Source organism: Triticum urartu, chromosome 7A (assembly GCF_056163025.1).
Source record: "Triticum urartu cultivar PI428250 chromosome 7A, HENAU_Tu73, whole genome shotgun sequence".
Taxonomy (NCBI): domain Eukaryota; kingdom Viridiplantae; phylum Streptophyta; class Magnoliopsida; order Poales; family Poaceae; genus Triticum; species Triticum urartu.
Genome location: NC_141879.1, coordinates 80,195,127 through 80,216,295, shown reverse-complemented (window position 1 = coordinate 80,216,295; position 21,169 = coordinate 80,195,127). Strand labels below are relative to the sequence as shown.

Below are 21,169 nucleotides of genomic sequence, written 5' to 3'. Positions count from 1 at the left end.
AGTCCATCCTCCCCAAGGCACCTCGGAGGTGCCTTCCCCCTTTAGGACTCTCCCCTTTTCCTCTTCTCTTGGCGCGTGGGCCTCTTGGGGCTGATGCCCTTGGCCCATATAGGCCAAGGCACACCCCCTACAGCCCATGTGGCCCCCCGGGGCAGGTGGCCCCACCCGGTGGACCCCCGGGACCCTTCCGGTGGTCCCGGTACAATACCGATGACCCCGAAACTTGTCCCAATGGCCGAAATAGCACTTCCTATATATAATTCTTTACCTCCGGACCATTCCGGAACTCCTCGTGACGTCCGGGATCTCATCCGGGACTCCGAACAACTTTCGGGTTACCGCATACTAATATCTCTATAACCCTAGCGTCACCGAACCTTAAGTGTGTAGACCCTACGGGTTCGGAAGACATGCAGACATGACCGAGACGACTCTCCGGTCAATAACCAACAGCGGGATCTGGATACCCATGTTGGCTCCCACATGTTCCACGATGATCTCATCGGATGAACCACGATGTCAAGGACTTAATCAATCCCGTATACAATTCCCTTTGTCTAGCGGTACGATACTTGCCCGAGATTCGATCGTCGGTATCCCGATACCTTGTTCAATCTCGTTACCGGCAAGTCTCTTTACTCGTTCCGTAACACATCATCCCGTGATCAACTCCTTGATCACACTGTGCACATTATGATGATGTCCTACCGAGTGGGCCCAGAGATACCTCTCCGCTTACACGGAGTGACAAATCCCAGTCTCGATTCGTGCTAACCCAACAGACACTTTCGGAGATACCTGTAGTGCACCTTTATAGCCACCCAGTTACGTTGTGACGTTTGGCACACCCAAAGTATTCCTACGGTATCCGGGAGTTGCACAATCTCATGGTCTAAGGAAATGATACTTGACATTAGAAAAGTTTTAGCATACGAACTACACGATCTTTGTGCTAGGCTTAGGATTGGGTCTTGTCCATCACATCATTCTCCTAATGATGTGATCCCGTTATCAACGACATCCAATGTCCATGGTCAGGAAACCGTAACCATCTATTGATCAACGAGCTAGTCAACTAGAGGCTTACTAGGGACATGGTGTTGTCTATGTATCCACACATGTATCTGAGTTTCCTATCAATACAATTATAGCATGGATAATAAACGATTATCATGAACAAGGAAATATAATAATAACCAATTTATTATTGCCTCTAGGGCATATTTCCAACAGTCTCCCACTTGCACTAGAGTCAATAATCTAGTTCACATCGCCATGTGATTAACACTCACAGGTCGCATCGCCATGTGACCAACATCCAAGAGTTTACTAGAGTCAATAATCTAGTTCACATCACTATGTGATTCGCACTCAATGTGTTCTGGGTTTGATCATGTTATGCTTGTGAGAGAGGTTATAGTCAACTGGTCTAAACCTTTCAGATCCGTGTGTGCTTTACAAATCTCTATGTCATCTCCTAGATGCAGCTACCACGCTCTATTTGGAGCTATTCCAAATAACTGTTCTACTATACGAATCCATTTTACTACTCAGAATAATCTGGATTAGTGTCAAAGTTTGCATCGGCGTAACCCTTTACGACGAACTCTTTTACCACCTCCATAATCGAGAAAATTCCTTAGTCCACTAGTTACTAAGGATAACTTTGACCGCTGTCCTGTGATCCATTCTTGGATCACTCTTGTACCCCTTGACTGACTCATGGCAAGGCACACTTCAGGTGCGGTACACAGCATAGCATACTGTAGAGCCTACGTCTTAAGCATAGGGGACGACCTTCGTCCTTTCTCTCTATTCTGCCATGGTCGAGCTTTAAGTCTTAACTTCATACCTTACAACTCAGGCAAGAACTCCTTCTTTGACTGATCGATCTTGAACACCTTCAAGATCATGTCAAGGTATGTGCTCATTTGAAAGTACCATTAAGCGTTTTGATCTATCCTTATAGATCTTGATGCTCAATGTTCAAGTATCTTAATCCAGGCTTTCCATTGAAAAACACTTTCCAAATAACCCTATATGCTTTCCAGAAATTCTACGTCATTTCTGATCAACAATATGTCAACAACATATATTCATCAGAAATTCTATAGTGCTCCCACTCACTTCTTTGGAAATACAAGTTTCTCATAAACTTTGTATACACCCAAAATCTTTGATCATCTCATCAAGGCATACATTCCAACTCCGAGATGCTTACTCCAGTCCTCAGAAGGATAGCTAGAGCTTTGCATACTTATTAGCATCTTTCAGGATTGACAAAACCTTCCGGTTGTATCACATACAACCTTTCCTCAAGAAAATCGTCGAGGAAACAATGTTTTGACATCCTATCTGCAAGATTTCATAAATAATGCAGTAATCGCTAATATAATTCCAACAGACTCTTAGTATCGCTACGAGTGAGGAAGTCTCATTGTAGTCAACTCCTTGAACTTGTCGGGAAACACCTTAACGACAAGTCGAGCTTTCTCAATGGTGACACTTACCATCATTGTCTGTCTTCCTTTTAAAATCCATCTGTACTCAACAGCCTTACGACCATCAAGTAGTTCTTCCAAAGTCTACACTTTGTTTTCATACATGGATCCTCTCTCGGATTTTATGGCCTTGAGCCATTTATCGGAATCCAGGCCCACCATCGCTTCTCCACATCTCGTAGGTTCATTGTTGTCTAGCAACATGACTTCTAAGACAGGATTACGTACCACTCTGAAGTAGTACGCATCCTTGTCATCGTACGAGGTTTGGGAGTGACTTGATCCGAAGTTTCATGATCACTATCATAAGCTTCCACTTCAATTGGTGTAGGTGCCACAGGAACAACTCCCTGTGCCCCGCCACACACTAGTTGAAGAGACAGTTCAATAACCTCATCAAGTCTCCACCATCCTCCCACTCAATTCTTTCGAGAGAAACTTTTCCTCGAGAAAGGACCTGATTCAAGAAACAATCCCTTATTGCTTTTTGGATCTGAGACAGGAGGTATACCCAACTGTTTTGGGTGTCCTATGAAGATGCATTTATCCGCTTTGGGTTCGATCTTATCAGCCTGAAACTTTTTCACATAAGCGTCGCAGCCCCAAACTTTTAAGAAATGACAGCTTAGGTTTCTCTAAACCATAGTTCATATGGTGTCATCTCATCGGAATTACATGGTGCCCTATTTAAAGTGAATGTGGTTGTCTCTAATGCCTAACCCATAAACTATCGTGGTAATTTGATAAGAGACATCATGGTATGCATCATATCCAATAGGGTGCAGTTATGATGTTCGGACACACCATCACACTATGGTGTTCCAGGCTGTATCAGCTGTGAAACAATTTCCACAATGTCTTAATTCTGTGCCAAACTCGTAATTCAGATATTCATCTCTATGATCATATCATAAATATTTTATCCTCTTGTCACGACGATCTTTCAACTTCACCCTGAAATTACTTGAACCTTTCAATAATTCAGACTCGTGATTCATCAAGTAAATATACTCAACATCTACTCAAATCATCTATGAAGTAAGAACATAACGATATCCACTACATGCCTCAGCACTCATTGGATTGCACACATCAAAATGTATTACTTCCAACAAGTTGCTTTCTAGTTCCATTTTACTGAAACCGAGGCTTTCAGTCATCTTGCCCATGTGGTATGATTTGCATGTCTCAAGTGATTCAAAATCAAGTGAGTCCAAACGGTCCATTTGCATGGAGTTTCTTCATGCATATACACCAATAGACATGGTTCGCATGTCTCAAACCTTTCAAAAAAGAGTGAGTCCAAAGATCCATCAACATGGAGCTTCTTCATGCGTTTTATACCGATATGACTTACGTGGCAGTGCCACAAGTAGGTGGTACTATCATTACTATCTTTTGGCATGAACATGTGTATCACTACGATCGAGATTCAATAAACCATTCATTTCAGGTGTGAGACCATTGAAGGTATTATTCAAATAAATAGAGTAACCATTATTCTCTTTAAATGAATAACCGTATTGCGATAGACATAATCCAATCATGTCTATGCTCACCGCAAACACCAAATAACAATTATTTAGGTTTTTATACCAATCTCGATGGTAGAGGGAGCGTGCGATGCTTGATCATATCAACCTTGGAAACACTTCCAACACATATCGTCAGCTCACCTTTAGCTAGTCTCCGTTTATTCCGTAGCTTTTATTTCGAGTTACTAACACTTAGCAACCGAACCGGTATCTAATACCCTGGTGCTACTAGGAGTACTAGTAAAGTACACATTAACACAATGTATATCCAATATACTTCTATCGACTTTGCCAGCCTTCTCATCTACCAAGTATCTAGGGTAATTCTGCTCCAGTGGCTGTTCCCCTTATTACAGAAGCACTTAGTCTCGGGTTTGGGTTCAACCTTGGGTTTCTTCACTAGAGCAGCAGCTGAATTGCCGTTTCATGAAGTGTCCCTTTGTTCCCTTGCCCTTCTTGAAACTAGTGGTTTCACCAACCATCAACAATTGATGCTCCTTCTTGATTTCTACATTCGTGGTGTCAAACATCACGAATATCTCAAGAATCATCATATATGTCCCTGATATATCATAGTTCATCACGAAGCTCTAGCAGCTTGGTGGTAATGACTTCGGAGAACCATCACTATTTCATCTGGAAGATCAACTCCCACTCGATTCAAGCGATTGTTGTACTCAGACAATCTGAGCACAAGTTCAACAATTGAGCTTTTCTCCCTTAGTTTGCAGGCTAAGAAAATCGTCGGAGGTCTTATACCTCTTGACGTGGGCACGAGCCTGAAATCCCAATTTCAGCCCTCGAAACATCTCATATGTTTCGCGACGTTTCAAAACGTCTTTGGTGCCTCAACTCTAAACCGTTTAACTGAACTATCACGTAGTTATCAAAATGTGTATGTCAGATGTTCGCAACATCCACAGACAACATTCGAGGTTCAGCACACTGAGCGGTGCATTAAGGACATAAGCCTTCTATGAAGCAATGAGGACAATCCTCAGTTTACGGACCTAGTCCGCATAATTGCTACTATCAACTTTCAACTAAATTTTTCTCTAGGAACATATCTAAACAGTAGAATTGAAGCGCGAGCTACGACATAAACTGCGAAGACCTTTTGACTATGTTCAGGATAATTAAGTTCATCTTATGAACTCCCACTCAGATAGACATCCCTCTAGTCATCTAAGTGATTACATGATCCGAGTCAACTAGGCCGTGTCCTATCATCACGTGAGACGGACTAGTCAACGTCGGTGAACATCTTCATGCTGATCGTATCTACCATACGACTCATGCTCAACCTTTCGGTCTTCTGTGTTCCGAGGCCATGTCTATGCACATGCTAGGCTCGTCAAGTTAACCCTAAGTGTTTTGCATGTGTAAAACTGTCTTACACCCATTGTATGTGAACGTAAGGATCTATCACACCCGATCATCACGTGGTGCTTCGAAACGACGAACTTTAGCAATGGTGCACAGTTAGGGGAGAACACTTCTTGAAATTTTAATGAGGGATCATCTTATTTACTACTGTCGTTCTAAGCAAATAAGATGTATAAACATGATAAACATCACATGTAATCAAATAATAGTGACATGATATGGCCAATATCATATAGCTCCTTTGATCTCCATCTTGGGGCTCCATGATCATCTATTACAAGAACATGATCAATCTCATACATCACATATATCATTCATCACATCCTTTTGGCCATATCACATCACATAGCATACCCTGCAAAAACAAGTTAGACGTCCTCTAATTGTTGTTTGCATGTTTTACGTGGCTGCTATGGGTTTCTAGCAAGAACGTTTCTTACCTACGCAAAACCACAACGTGATATGCCAATTGCTATTTATCCTTCATAAGGACCCTTTTCATCGAATCCGATCCGACTAAAGTGGGAGAGACAGACACCCGCTAGCCACCTTATGCAACTAGTGCATGTCAGTCGGTGGAACTAGTCTCACGTAAGAGTACGTGTAAGGTCGGTCCGGGCCGCTTCATCCCACGATGCCGCCGAATCAAGATAATACTAGTAACGGCAAGCATATTGAACAAAATCAACGCCCACAACTACTTTGTGTTCTACTCGTGCATAGAAACTACGCATAAACCTAGCTCAGGATGCCACTATTGGGGAACGTAGCATAAATTCAAAATTTTCCTACATGTCACCAAGATCTATCTATGGAGTCATCTAGCAACGAGGGAGGAGTGGATCTACATACCCTTGTAGATCGCGCGCGGAAGCGTTCAAGAGAACGGGGTTGATGGAGTCGTACTCGTCGTGATCCAAATCACCGATGATCCTAGCGCCGAACGGACGGCACCTCCGCGTTCAACACACGTACGGAGCAGCGACGTCTCCTCCTTCTTGATCCAGCAAGGGGGAAGGAGAGGTTGATGGAGATCCAACAGCACGACGGCGTGGTGGAAGTAGCGGGATTCCAACAGGGCTTCGCCAAGCGCTGCGGGAGGAGGAAGATGTGTCGTGGGAGGGAGAGGGAGGCGCCAGGCCTTAGGTATGGTTGCCCTCCCTCCCCCCCACTATATATAGGGCCAAGGGAGAGGGGGAGGGCGCAGCCTTGCCCCTTCCTCCAAGGAAGGGTGCGGCTAAGGGGGGAGGAGTCCATCCTCCCCAAGGCACCTCGGAGGTGCCTTCCCCCTTTAGGACTCTCCCCTTTTCCTCTTCTCTTGGCACGTGGGCCTCTTGGGGCTGGTGCCCTTGGCCCATATAGGCCAAGGCACACCCCCTACAGCTCATGTGGCCCCCCGGGGCAGGTGGCCCCACCCGGTGGACCCCCGGGACCCTTCCGGTGGTCCCGGTACAATACCGGTGACCCCAAAACTTGTCCCGATGGCCGAAATAGCACTTCCTATATATAATTCTTTACCTCCGGACCATTCCGGAACTCCTCGTGACGTCCGGGATCTCATCCGGGACTCCGAACAACTTTCGGGTTACCGCATACTAATATCTCTATAACCCTAGCGTCACCGAACCTTAAGTGTGTAGACCCTACGGGTTCGGGAGACATGCAGACATGACCGAGATGACTCTCCAGTCAATAACCAACATCGGGATCTGGATACCCATGTTGGCTCCCACATGTTCCACGATGATCTCATCGGATGAACCACGATGTCAAGGACTTAATCAATCCCGTATACAATTCCCTTTGTCTAGCGGTACGATACTTGCCCGAGATTCGATCGTCGGTATCCCGATACCTTGTTCAATCTCGTTACCGGCAAGTCTCTTTACTCGTTCCGTAACACATCATCCCGTGATCAACTCCTTGATCACACTGTGCACATTATGATGATATCCTATCGAGTGGGCCCAGAGATACCTCTCCGCTTACACGGAGTGACAAATCCCAGTCTCGATTCGTGCTAACCCAACATACACTTTCGGAGATACCTGTAGTGCACCTTCATAGCCACCCAGTTACGTTGTGACGTTTGGCACACCCAAAGTATTCCTACGGTATCCGGGAGTTGCACAATCTCATGGTCTAAGGAAATGATACTTGACATTAGAAAAGCTTTAGCATACGAACTACACGATCTTTGTGCTAGGCTTAGGATTGGGTCTTGTCCATCACATCATTCTCCTAATGATGTGATCCCGTTATCAACGACATCCAATGTCCATGGTCAGGAAACCGTAACCATCTATTGATCAACGAGCTAGTCAACTAGAGGCTTACTAGGGACATGGTGTTGTCTATGTATCCACACATGTATCTGAGTTTCCTATCAATACAATTATAGCATGGATAATAAACGATTATCATGAACAAGGAAATATAATAATAACCAATTTATTATTGCCTCTAGGGCATATTTCCAACAGTAGGCATGCTACCTCTACATCTACCTTCGGGATTAGTATTAGACCTAAATAATTGTTATTTGGTGCCAGCGTTGAGCATGAACATTATATCTGGATCTTGTTTGATGCGAGACGGTTATTCATTTAAATCAGAGAATAATGGTTGTTCTATTTATATGAGTAATATCTTTTATGGTCATGCATCCTTGAAGAGTGGTCTATTTTTGATGAATCTCGATAGTAGTGATACACATATTCATAATGTTGAAACCAAAAGATGTAGAGTTGATAATGATAGTGCAACTTATTTGTGGCACTGCCGTTTAGGTCATATCGGTGTAAAGCGCATGAAGAAACTCCATACTGATGGACTTTTGGAATCACTTGATTATGAATCACTTGGTACTTGCGAACCGTGCCTTATGGGCAAGATGACTAAAACGTCGTTCTCCGGTACTATGGAGAGAGCAACATACTTGTTGGAAATCATACATACAGATGTATGTGGTCCGATGAATGTTGAGGCTCGTGGCGGATATCGTTATTTTCTCACCTTCATAGATGATTTAAACAGATATGGGTATATCTACTTAATGAAGCATAAGTCTGAAACATTTGAAAAGTTCAAAGAATTTCAGAGCGAAGTTGAAAATCATCGTAACAAGAAAATAAAGTTTCTACGATCTGATCGTGGAGGAGAATATTTGAGTCACGAGTTTAGTCTACATTTGAAACAATGCGGAATAGTTTCGCAACTCACGCTGTGTTCGAACGTCGTAATCGAACTTTATTAGATATGGTGCGATCTATGATGTCTCTTACTGATTTACCGCTATCGTTTTGGGGATATGCTTTAGAGACGGCTGCATTCACATTAAATAGGGCACCATCTAAATCCGTTGAGACGACGCCTTATGAACTGTGGTCAGGCAAGAAACCAAAGTTGTCGTTTCTGAAAGTTTGGGGCTGCGATGCTTATGTGAAAAAGCTCCAACCTGATAAGCTCGAACCCAAATCGGAGAAATGTGTCTTCATAGGATACCCAAAGGAGACTGTTGGGTACACCTTCTATCACATATCCGAAGGCAAGACATTCGTTGCTAAGAATGGATCCTTTCTAGAGAAGGAGTTTCTCTCGAAAGAAGTGAGTGGGAGGAAAGTAGAACTTGATGAGATAACTGTACCTGCTCCCTTATTGGAAAGTAGTACATCACAGAAACTGGTTTCTGTGACACCTATACCAATTAGTGAGGAAGCTAATGATAATGATCTTGAAACTTCAGATCAAGTTACTACCGAACCTCGTAGATCAACCAGAGTAAGATCCGCACCAGAGTGGTACGGTAATCGTTGATCGGCAAGCAATTGAGAATAAATGGATCTTCAAGAAGAAGACTGACGCTGATGGTAATGTTACTGTCTACAAAGCTCGACTTGTTGCGAAAGGTTTTCGACAAGTTCAAGGGATTGACTACGATGAGACCTTCTCACCCGTAGCTATGCTTAAGTCTGTTCGAATCATGTTAACGATTGCCGCATTTTATGATTATGAAATTTGGCAGATGGATGTCAAAACTGCATTCCTGAATGGATTTCTGGAAGAAGAGTTGTATATGATGCAACTGGAAGGTTTTGTCGATCCAAAGGGAGCTAACAAAGTGTGCAAGCTCCAGCGATCCATTTATGGACTAGTGCAAGCCTCTCGGAGTTGGAATAAACGCTTTGATAGTGTGATCAAAGCATTTGGTTTTGTACAGACTTTTGGAGAAGTCTGTATTTACAAGAAAGTGAGTGGGAGCTCTGTAGCATTTCTGATATTATATGTGGACGCCATATTACTGATTGGAAATGATATAGAATTTCTGGATAGCATAAAGGGATACTTGAATAAGAGTTTTTCAATGAAAGACCTCGGTGAAGCTGCTTACATATTGGGCATTAAGATCTATAGAGATAGATCAAGACGCTTAATTGGACTTTCACAAAGTACATACCTTGACAAAGTTTTGAAGAAGTTCAAAATGGATGAAGCAAAGAAAGGGTTCTTGCCTGTGTTACAAGGTGTGAAGTTGAGTAAGACTCAATGTCCGACCACCGCAGAAGATAGAGAGAAAATGAAAGATGTTCCCTATGCTTCAGCCATAGGCTCTATCATGTATGCAATGTTGTGTACCAGATCTGATGTGTGCCTTGCTATAAGTCTAGCAGGGAGGTACCAAAATAATCAGGGAGTGGATCACTGGACAGCGGTCAAGAACATCCTAAAGTACCTGAAAAGGACTAAGGATATGTTTCTCGTATATGGAGGTGACAAAGAGCTCATCGTAAATGGTTACATAGATGCAAGCTTTGACACTGATCCGGACGATTCTAAATCGCAAACCGGATACGTGTTTATATTGAACGGTGGAGCTGTCAGTTGGCGCAGTTCTAAACAAAGCGTCGTGGCGGGATCTACATGTGAAGTGGAGTACATAGCTGCTTCGGAAGCAGCAAATGAAGGAGTCTGGATGAAGGAGTTCATATCCGATCTAGGTGTCATACCTAGTGCATCGGGTCCAATGAAAATATTTTGTGACAATACTGGTGCAATTGCCTTGGCGAAGGAATCCAGATTTCACAAGAGAACCAAGCACATCAAGAGATGCTTCAATTCCATTCGGGATTTAGTCCAAGTAGGAGACATAAAAATTTGCAAGATACATACGGATCTGAATGTTGCAGACCCACTGACTAAGCCTCTTCCACGAGCAAACATGATCAGCACCAAGGCTCCATGGGTGTTAGAATCATTACTGTGTAATCTAGATTATTGACTCTAGTGCAAGTGGGAGACTGAAGGAAATATGCCCTAGAGGCAATAATAAAGTTATTATTTTTTTCCTTATATCATGATAAATATTTATTATTCATGCTAGAATTGTATTAACTGGAAACATAATACATGTGTGAATACATAGACAAACAGAATGTCACTAGTATGCCTCTACTTGACTAGCTCGTTGATCAAAGATGGTTATGTTTCCTAGCCATAGACATGAGTTGTAATTTGATTAACGAGATCACATCATTAGGAGAATGGTGTGATTGACTTGACCCATTCCGTTAGCTTAGCACTTGATCGTTTAGTTTGTTGCTAGTGCTTTCTTCATAGCTTATACATGTTCCTATGACTATGAGATTATGCAACTCCCGTTTACCGGAGGAACACTTTGTGTGCTACCAAACGTCACAACGTAACTGGGTGATTATAAAGGTGCTCTACAGGTGTCTCCGAAGGTACTTGTTGGGTTGGCGTATTTCGAGATTAGGATTTGTCACTCCGATTGTCGGAGAGGTATCTCCGGGCCCTCTCGGTAATGCACATCACTTAAGCCTTGCAAGCATTGCAACTAATGAGTTAGTTGCGGGATGATGTATGACGGAACGAATAAAGAGACTTGCTGGTAACGAGATTGAACTAGGTATTGAGATACCGACGATCGAATCTCGGGCAAGTAACATACCGATGACAAAGGGAACAACGTATGTTGTTATGCGGTCTGACCGATAAAGATCTTCGTAGAATATGTAGGAGCCAATATGAGCATCCAGGTTCCGCTATTGGTTATTGACCGGAGACGTGTCTCGGTCATGTCTACATAGTTCTCGAACCCGTAGGGTCCGCACACTCAAAGTTCGGTGACGATCGTAATTAGGGTTTTTGTGTTTTGATGTACCGAAGGTTGTTCGGAGTCCCAGATGTGATCACGGACATAACGAGGAGTCTCGAAATGGTCGAGACATAAAGATTGATATATTGGAAGCCTATATTTGGATATCGGAAACGTTCCGGATGAAATCGGAATTTTACCGGAGTACCGGGGGGGGGGGGGGGGTTACCGGAACCTCCCCCCGGGGGGGTTTATGGGCCTACATGGGCCCTAAGGGAGAAGAGGAGGGCCGGCCAGGGCAGGCCGCGCGCCCCCTCCCCCCTAGTCCGAATAGGACAAGGAAGGGGGGGGGGCGCCCCCCTTTCCTCTTTCCCCCTTCCCCTTTCCTTCTCCAACAAGGCAAGATGGGGGGAGTCCTACTCCCGGTGGGAGTAGGACTCCTCCAGGCGCACCCCTAGGGGCCGACCGCACCTCCCCCTCCCTCCTTTATATACGGGGGCAAGGGGGCACCCCATAACACACAAGTTGATCTTCATGATCGTTCCTTAGCCGTGTGCGGTGCCCCCTTCCACCATATTCCACCTCAGTCATATCGTAGCGGTGCTTAGGCGAAGCCCTGCGTCGGTAGAACATCATCACCGTCATCACGCCGTCGTGCTGACGAAACTCTCCCTCAACACTCGGCTGGATCGGAGCTCGAGGGACGTCACCGAGTTGAACGTGTGCAGAACTCGGAGGTGCCGTACGTTCGGTACTTGGATCGGTCGGATCGGGAAGACGTACGACTACTTCCTCTACGTTGTGTCAACACTTCCGTTGCCGGTCTACGAGGGTACGTAGACAACACTCTCCCCTCTCGTTGCTATGCATCACCATGATCTTGCGTGTGCGTAGGAATTTTTTTGAAATTACTACGTTCCCCAACAGTTGAAACAAGAGAAAGTGTAGAAGATGAAGTTCTTATGTGGAACTCAAATGAAGCATGCTCTAGCTTATATGTTAAGCTAAGAAGGATCAAGATCTTGAGAAATTGATTACAAAAAAAAAATCAAGATATGGACCTAAGTTGAGGTCATGATGTGATACCCATGTGGCCCTCAGACATCACCTCCTCAAGTCCAACTACGTCACCGACTACTTCAACAACATCCATTGGCCCCTTGACAAGAGCTAAAGCGTACGAGCCGAGGTGACTCTATTCCTGAACACGTGTGAATTTTCACCATGAATAGCTTGTTAACTCAAGTGCATACATATGTGTACTTAGGTATCCATAAGAACCACTATAGGTGATGGTGAGGGAGGAAAAGATAGTCCCAAGAAAAGGGGTGGAAGTCACTGCAAGCAGCGCGAACAAACCGCGAATAAAGCACGGACTATTCTTTCCCCCCACATCTCGCGTCCTTCCCTCTCCCCCCGCGTCCGGAGCTCCTTTGCATGAAACCTTTTCCTTCTCCCCCCACACCCCCACCGCATCCACATCTAGCGCTCGTCGACCCTAACCCCTCTCGTTCACGACAACGATTGGAGTTGGTTTGAAATTTGAACATTAGTCTACTATGATTATACTTGTTTTCTGTATTTTTCAGTTTTTTGGGCAGTTCAAATTTGAACAAATTTTGATAAAAGTTTGAAATCTTGTTTTCTCTTTGCTCCTTGTTCAGAATTGGCTGAAATTTGAACATTAATTTTTTTAACAGAAAGACTGCAAGGAAGCCCCCTATAGTATAATTGGTGCAACAAAACCAAATTCTAAGTATCATGCCTTGAACCGCCTTTCCACCACTAGGCTATGGTCTACTGAATAGTAGACTATTATGACTACACTTGTCTTTCTGTAATGTTCAAAAAATTTCTAGGCAGGTTTAGTTTTTGGTCATTTTTTTGGCATTCACACAAGATTGCATGGGCTACTAACATTTTGTTTTTTTTTGCATATCTTGTATATATACCCTCACATTTTTATCATATGATAAAGATACATCATCAAATTAAGTGTATGCCATTTTGTGTAGAGACGAAGCAAAGTTGAGACATATGATCAATTTGCAATCTAAGGTGAGGCATTTTTGCCCAGACAGAGTAAGGATGGGGAAATGATGGGAGCTCCTATATGGTGCTTGCAACGCTACTACATCAACCAGTGCCTAAGCAGACGCCTTAATGAGCCGCGACACAAAAATGGTGATTGCCTCGCTCGGGTCGCTTGATCCCTCCTAGTTGTTGGTCTCTGTTTAAACACGACCATTGACCATTGACCAGTCGTTGATCATTGACTTTTCATTAAAAAAAGAATATGAAAATGCGAATTCGGAAAGGGTTCACAAATTTTGAAAAAAAGTTCTTAAATCTAGAAAAAGTTCATAATTTCTTATTAAAAAGTTCAGAAATGTTGAAAAAGTTCACCATTTTGGAAAAACTTCATAAATTTGAAAAAAATAAATTTTTTGAAAAAATCGTGATTTTGAAATAAAGTTCACCAAAAATTTAAAAAACTTTGAAAGTTAGAGAAAGACTTCGTAGATTTGAGAACAGTTTACGGCTAAATCACTAGGTGAGGAGTACTCGTTGCAAAGATCACTCCAACTCCCCTGGTTGCGACAGATGGCTCATATGCAGCGCGCCACTTTGTCGCAACCTGAGAGTTTTTTCTTTTTTCGTAGATCTGTTTATTCAAAACGTTTTATCTCTCAAACCGTGTGTCCAAATATCGAACCGCTTTCACCGTTGGACTCCTAGCGTCGAGATCTTCAAAACAAGATCCCATATTGATAGGTTTTGACGAACTTTTTCTTCACGAAAAAAACGGACGAAAAAACCGAACCGGAAGCACGATTTTTTTCTTTTCGAAAGAGGCACGCCCATGCCTCTCACGAAATCACAACCGTGCCTCTCGCGGAAGCAAACCGTGACTCTCGCGAAAAAAAGAAAACGTGTTTTTTTTCGTTTCCGAGGAGGCATGGCCGTGACTCTCGCGAAAGGACAACCCTGCCTCTCGCAAAAGGAAAAAAAAACAAAAAACACATTTTTTTTCGTTTCCGAGAGACACGGCCGTGCCTCTCGCGAAAGCAAAACCGTGCCTCTCGCGGAAGCAAGACCGTGACTCTCATGAAAGAAAAAAGAAAAAGAAAACGTATTTTTTCGTGCGAAAACAATTTTTTTTAAGTTTTTTATCGAAAAGCTAAGGAAGGCCGGTGAAAAACAAAAACGTCGAAAAAACTCGTTTAAAAAGCCGAAAACGCGTGCAGAAAAATAAAAAGACAAAATCCGAAGAGAGCGCCCAGAGCGTGACATGTGGCGAATGACTGAGAGCGCGTCAAGTGACACTGATCGTTGCGAGGCTCCCGAAGGAGCGCTCGTTAACTAGTTGCTCTCTATTTTTTTTTTGAGGATTCCGAAGGATCAGTTGCTCTCTGCTTAAGGCACGAAATTAGGACTTCGGGCAAATGATGAATTGGCTTGCGAAGATGGCCCGCGCAACTGGACAGTTGGGCTTGTAGATTTTCGAATCCAAGCCCATCTCCAGCTGAACACCGAAGCACAAAAGCCCACTTTGCCGTTGTCTCTTCCCAGGCTTCGGATTTCCCCCTCTACCTTTGCGCACCGTCGCCGTCGCCGTCGCGGCGGCAAACCCCCAAAAATGGCGCCTCCTCCCCTAGACGACCTCACCCACCTGCTCACCGAGGTAGCTTCCCGCCTCGCCCGCCCTCCTGGCGGCAGTCCAGGCCCCTCCTCGGCCGGCGACCCGCTCTCCGCCTCCGTCTCCTCCCTCGCGGCGGCCCTCAACCCCCGCGCCGCCGCCCCTGCCTCCTCCGGAACCAGGGTCCTCGACGCCGCGCTCTCCCTCATGTGCTTCGACCCACAGGAGGCAATCCCCCCCTCCCCCCCAATCTCCTTGCCCTCCGTGCAAGCCTTGGTTGGTGCTGATGTGCGTTGGCATTTGCAGGTGGATAGGGCCCGCCTGGGCTGCCTCGTCCGCACCGCCGTCTCCGCGCTCTCCGACTCGGCCTCCTGCCGAGTGGCCCGGACCGACGACCGCGCCGAGATGCTCTGCGTCGGGAGCTCCCTCTCGCCCCGGGACTGCCGCGAGCTGGTCCGCTCTTGCGCCGCCCTCGTCGAGAAATTGGGGGGCCGGGATGGTGACATTTCTCCCCTTCCTTTGTTCTCCCCGAATAGCATGCAGTAAATGGCAATGTTGCCACTTTCAAACGAACTTTAGGAGGCTGCTGTACTATTAATCATTCAGATCTACATTCCTTGCAATTCAGTGCTCACTTCATGAAATTTTGTGTTCGCCCCCTCACTTCCTCAGGGTGTGGGTTAACAGTATGTTACTTGTTTGTGTTGATGTTCATGTATTGTGACTAATTTTTTTTTTTGCAGTTGCGGGGCATTCCTATGATCTGTTGCATGCTGCTGTGAAAACAGCCCTGTTATCCCCTCGTTACCAGTGTCTCTTTCCTTCGCCATATTACAGAGAAGATGGAGAAAGCAGTTGCGAGATGGGTACCATTTCTCTGGATGTAACAACCCATCCATCTTATCAAGTGCTTCCCAATGATGGCTCAATCCCGCCGAGGTATGCTTGGGACAGTTATACATGGACTAACATAGTACTAGCATTAGATTTAAGGATGGTGTATGATATTCGTTTACATTGAGCTGTCTTCTAGTGATGTTTTGGCTGCGAACATGATATAGAGTAATAGCAATATATGCTAAAGTCCAAGTGGATTCCCAGAAATGTACATTGATCTTAACCCTCTCTTATAAAAATAATTGTACTGTTTTGTGAGTAATACAATCTTGAGTTATTGGCACTTTTTTTTACCCTATCTGTGCTTACATTAGGTGATCATTTGTCCTGTTGCCTAATTTGAGAAAAAAAATCCTGCCATTCTTTTACATATTTTACTGATTTGTTTTGCATTTTTCGTTTGTGTGTGGCAGGGTCCATTTGTGGCATTACGACCCATCAATTCTGGAACATGATCTTTCAGAGATGCTACGAGAAGCAATTACAAGGCCTTTGCTTTGTCTGAGAAAAGAATTACATGATCGGGTAGCATGGCGTGTGATTGTAATATGCTTAGTTTGCTCCCCACTGGCGTTCTTGGAGATGCGGTCCTTATTCCATATATGGTTTCTTGCGACGTAAGTTTACACCTCATAATACTTGTGCTACCTTCTCTATTTTTTTTGGTGACTCTGAGTTTGTTGTGTTTATGTCAGATGGCATCTCGAAGCATTTTCACTTGCAATTAAACTTGCAGACAGTACAGTTAAAGGTGTTATGTCTTGAGCATGCAACTAGCAAAGTTGAAGTTCATTAATAGAAAATAGGGTAATGTGCATGGCCAAGTGAACTCTTCAAAGCTTGGATTTAAACTACCTCAAAGCTGAATTAACAGATTCATGTTTTGTATCATTTTGAAATTCATCATCTGTTAGTTATTTAATCTTCTGCAAATGGAAACTTTATTAATCAGAGAGTTCATTGTTTAATCTTCTGTAGCATTCCTTCCTCCTGTTCTAAATGGTATACCCACAGCACTATTATGGATCCACACGGTTCTGCATGTTCTCTGAATGCATTACACATTCTGGGCTTCTTGTTTGTGGAGATCTCTTTTACAATTTTTTCTTATTGGTGTATATCATTTCTGTTTGCAGGGGTATGGGTTCTGTGCTAGGACTTTGCACAGCAGTGGTATCATCAGTATTAGATATTCTTCTCGAGCCTACAGGATGGGGAATATCCATGGAACTAGGACAGAAATTTCCCTTTACACATGCTTATTTCCCAAGCCAACAAAGGGATTTACTTGCCATACTAACTGGACCCATATCATGCAGACGATTTTTGGATCTTGTTTCTTACATAGAAGCTATGGTTTTCTTGGGTAAAACAAACAGCGACAACTGTTCATGGAAAAACATACAATCACAACCATCAAAAGGGTCACACTTAGGCAAGAAACAACCATCAAAGGGATTGGTCAAATTCAAATACAGTTCTGCTTGGTATGCTTATTAACATGCAAACAATAATATCCAGATATTTAGCATGCTGTTCAACTCAAAGCTAATTGCTCCTGCTCTGTGGTGCTGCAGGTTGACAATTACGAACTTCCCTACCTGGTTCAGTTTTGCCACTGCTCTACTATTTCACCAGGAAGGTTCACAAGGTTATTTATCAGAAGTATTATCTGAGGAGAAAACTGCTGAATCAATAAGTGATATCAATCTTGCTCAGAGGGCAGCATTTTACCTTTCGTGGGTGTTATGTCCTTTTAATGTTGATGAATGCCAGATGTTAGCTAACAATATGGTGGAGTTATCACATTATTGGGCCAGGAACAACAAAAAGCGCCCAAGTAATCCACACCATAGCAGTACGGTAAATCACCGGAGGAGACTGCGAGTACCCACAGTTGGGGATACAGAGAAATTTAATGTGTCAACCAACCTTGTCAGTTCCCTTATTAAAGATTTTGATGATCGCTGTGTGAAGTTTTGTCGCATAACTGCTGTCAGTCAAGTGCAAGGTGCAGAACAATTAGACATCCCTCTCTCATGCCCTAATTTTCTGCATTTACGGATTCCTTTAGGGGTGTTGCTTGTGTCCTCTGCTTGTATTAGTGAGCAAGACTGTAACGTGCTTCTGCACTACGCAAGCACTGGTCTGGTTATGGAGTCAAAGGAAGGGCAGACAAAAAGGAAAGATCAGGCTGGCAATGATGTTTTTTCATCTAGTCGTGGAGGTTCTACTGAAAGATGGGCTCTAAGTGGTGCATGTCTCATCTTTGGCTGGCTTGACATTATTGAGGATATGTCCGCGGTGATCTTTGAATGTGAAGATACATGTTGTCATTTTGTCAGTCAACTCAGAACCAAGACAGGCCCATACCTGCTGAAGTGTGTAAATTTATTGCTGAATGAGGCGGGTCATGATAAAGATTTTGTAATCGATCTTCGCGACAGATTGTTAAACTGGACCAAAGGGCAGCGTTTTGATGGTTGTGAGGCATTCAAAGACGTTATCGTTCAAATGAACGCAAAAATTCAGCCCTCTTCATAGCAGTGATCAGGGATTTTATTTAACTGTGATTGTGTCCGGATGTGTTCCTGCTCTCCTTTTGGTGACTACTGCTGGACGTGAACTGTGGAGTTAAAACATATCCATTCAGCTATTGGTCAGTCTTATCAGAATTCTGTACCACAAGTCCTAGCTATTCAAGCAGTGCAACTGTACAAGCAATTCTGATCAGTTCTACCCGTGTAGATATTGTTGTAAAGTAGCATCTGTCAGGTTTAGATATTGTAAAGTAACATCTGTCAGGTCTTGATAGTGTAGAGTAGCATCTGAGAGACATAAATTAGGCCATGCAAAGTAGTAATACTGTATTCATGTGCAAATTTATCTGTCGGTTCAATTCTGAATGTTTCCAGTTCATTTCTTCTGTCATGGCTAAATAGATTCTTGTGTTTGAATTATAAAAATTAAATGGTTGTAGTCATCAGTTTATATTTAGTACAGCTATCATCAGTTACTATAAATTTCCTACCCGTTAGCAGGTGATATTTGATATTTTTATCTTGACTGAGCCACTGATGTATACTTTACATGACATACACAATTGCACATGTTAGCCTGCATCTCTTGCTGCTGCACTGCAGTTACTGAGCCAACTATTCTTGATGTGCACTGCAGTTACTTCACTGTACCAGTTCCAGTGCAAGCATTATTGCAGCTTCGAGCTGCTTTGGTGATCAAACTGCTTTTGTAATAGAAATGACCTCAATATACATTCCTATTTGACTCTTATCTTCTCGCCTTCCTTTTTTATGGTCCTATAAAGCAATTTGTAACCACGTAGGTAAACTTTATCATTTTCTTTGCTGTGCAGTGCAGATTGCAGACCACCGAGAAAAAGGAAAAGGTCAAAAAAATTTAAGGAAACTTCACCCAAATAATGGAATCACAGTTTGATTTGGTTTGTTAGTGCTTTTTGTGCCATACAGCAGTTCCAGGTAATTTATTTCTGAAATTAGTTTTCTTGAGTTAATGTTTCCTCTTAATTATATATTTCAACTTTGTTACTCGGCAATTGAATATGGTCAACTAAGACATTGATATGTTTGCACAGCCTATTTAGTAGAGCTTGTGACCACACTGAAGAAGTTTTTTAAGTATGCTTCTCTTGTTACATATGTAAAGTAGAAAAACTTATGAATGACAATACTTACCTCCCGATCATATTATTAAGGTACCCCTGGATATGATGGACAAAAATATAATAATATGTTTATTTTGTAGGACATAATTTTTCTGAAATACTTTTATATATGTATGCAGAGAGAATACAAAATTTCAAAAGTTTGCATCGTCCTCTACTTTACATTTCTTGGAATGTACTGTCCATTAACTTTGGGTTTAAGATCTATCTACTCTTTTTATCTTAATGACGCACAACTAGGGTTATTATGTAGCTCGTACTTGCATGCTTCGAAAGCCCTAGCTGATCTGCTTTGTCGGGTTAGGTGATCTTTATTGTTAGTCAACACTCGTATATATACCAATTTTTAGAATAGTAGCCTCTCCTGACCAAGTGGCACATATTATGTGGCTGAAATGCCATTCAACAATACATCAAAATCACAATTATAGTAGCTGCTTGTTTTTGCTTGTTAAGGAAAAATGCATGTGCAACCACAGTGCCAAATATGTTTGTGGAGCAGTGCCTGGCTGCGCAAGTTGCACATTAATGGACGCAGCGACCGGTGCCACTTGTAACCGTTCATATCTAGACAGCTGCTGCATCGCATCAATCGTGTCTGAAAGACTAGGAACCATTAACTGTACTGTATATCCCATGGTTAAGGCTCACCCGTATTAATTAGTGACGTCGACACATCGATGACGGCCATTCAAACATGTACTTTGGGCATTCTTAAGAAAAAGACACCGATATCTTGCACATCTGCTTATATTGCAAAACAGTTTCTCAAACCCAATGAAACTGTTATTTTTATTTTTATGGATTGACTGGTTGAAAACAAGCATTAATTTTTGCGTATTTGATCAGAGCATTTTTGATAAGTTATTGTCAAAGTTCTAATTTCTTTTACCAAAAGTACTTCTAAAATGTCATGCTTTTGTGTAGCCAATCTAATAAATTATACTCCAAGTTCATCTTGTTTTTAGTCAGTTAGTGTGGTACAGCCTTGCAGGTACTCCCTCCGTTCCGAATTACTTGTGGCAGGTATGGATGTATCTAGATGTATTTTAGTTCTAGATACATCCATTTCTGCGACGAGTAATTTGGAACGGAGGGAGTAGGTAATTAGGGTATCATTAGCACGCTATAGCACCACTGAAGACGCCCTGGAACCTACCTGCATAGCGATGCAACAAGCTGGACGGGTGGATATTAAGCAAGTGAACTATACGATTAAGCAGTGAGTGGGCCATAAATCATCAATTAGGCCAGCCATATGTCGAACCATTGGAACGTATGGTTCTGACTTGTGTAAATATATGACCTTCAGTTTTAATGTATAGTAGGATAAATTTATCAAATTAGATCAAGGGTTGTGAGAGCAGCGTTTTGGCTCCCGAGCTCAGCTGA

General features: G+C 43.1%; 1 protein-coding gene across 3 annotated transcripts; it reads left to right on the top strand.

The window, feature by feature from the left end:
* Positions 1-15,114: 15,114 nt before the first annotated feature.
* On the top strand, positions 15,115-21,169 carry LOC125522588 (uncharacterized). 3 transcript variants are annotated; one of them, XR_015610323.1, is made up of 6 exons: positions 15,115-15,676; positions 15,921-16,116; positions 16,488-16,691; positions 17,211-17,561; positions 17,652-18,733; positions 19,453-21,169. XR_015610323.1 is itself a non-coding variant. In XM_087534628.1 (5 exons), the coding sequence occupies exons 1-5, from the start codon at positions 15,178-15,180 to the stop codon at positions 18,616-18,618; spliced, it is 2,217 nt and encodes a 738-aa protein (XP_087390754.1). In that variant the 5' UTR covers positions 15,115-15,177; the 3' UTR covers positions 18,619-19,065. The 3 variants fall into 3 exon arrangements, 1 of the variants encoding a protein (XP_087390754.1); XR_015610322.1 differs by having other exon boundaries at positions 19,448-21,169; XM_087534628.1 differs by lacking the exon at positions 19,453-21,169 and having other exon boundaries at positions 17,652-19,065.

Coding starts and splice junctions, on each gene's coding strand:
- LOC125522588 (XM_087534628.1), top strand. CDS start 15,178: ATGGCGCCTCCTCCCCTAGACGACCTCACCCACCTGCTCACCGAGGTA. Junction 16,117..16,487: donor GATGGCTCAATCCCGCCGAG/GTATGCTTGGGA, acceptor TGTGTGTGGCAG/GGTCCATTTGTGGCATTACG. Junction 16,692..17,210: donor CATATATGGTTTCTTGCGAC/GTAAGTTTACAC, acceptor TTCTGTTTGCAG/GGGTATGGGTTCTGTGCTAG.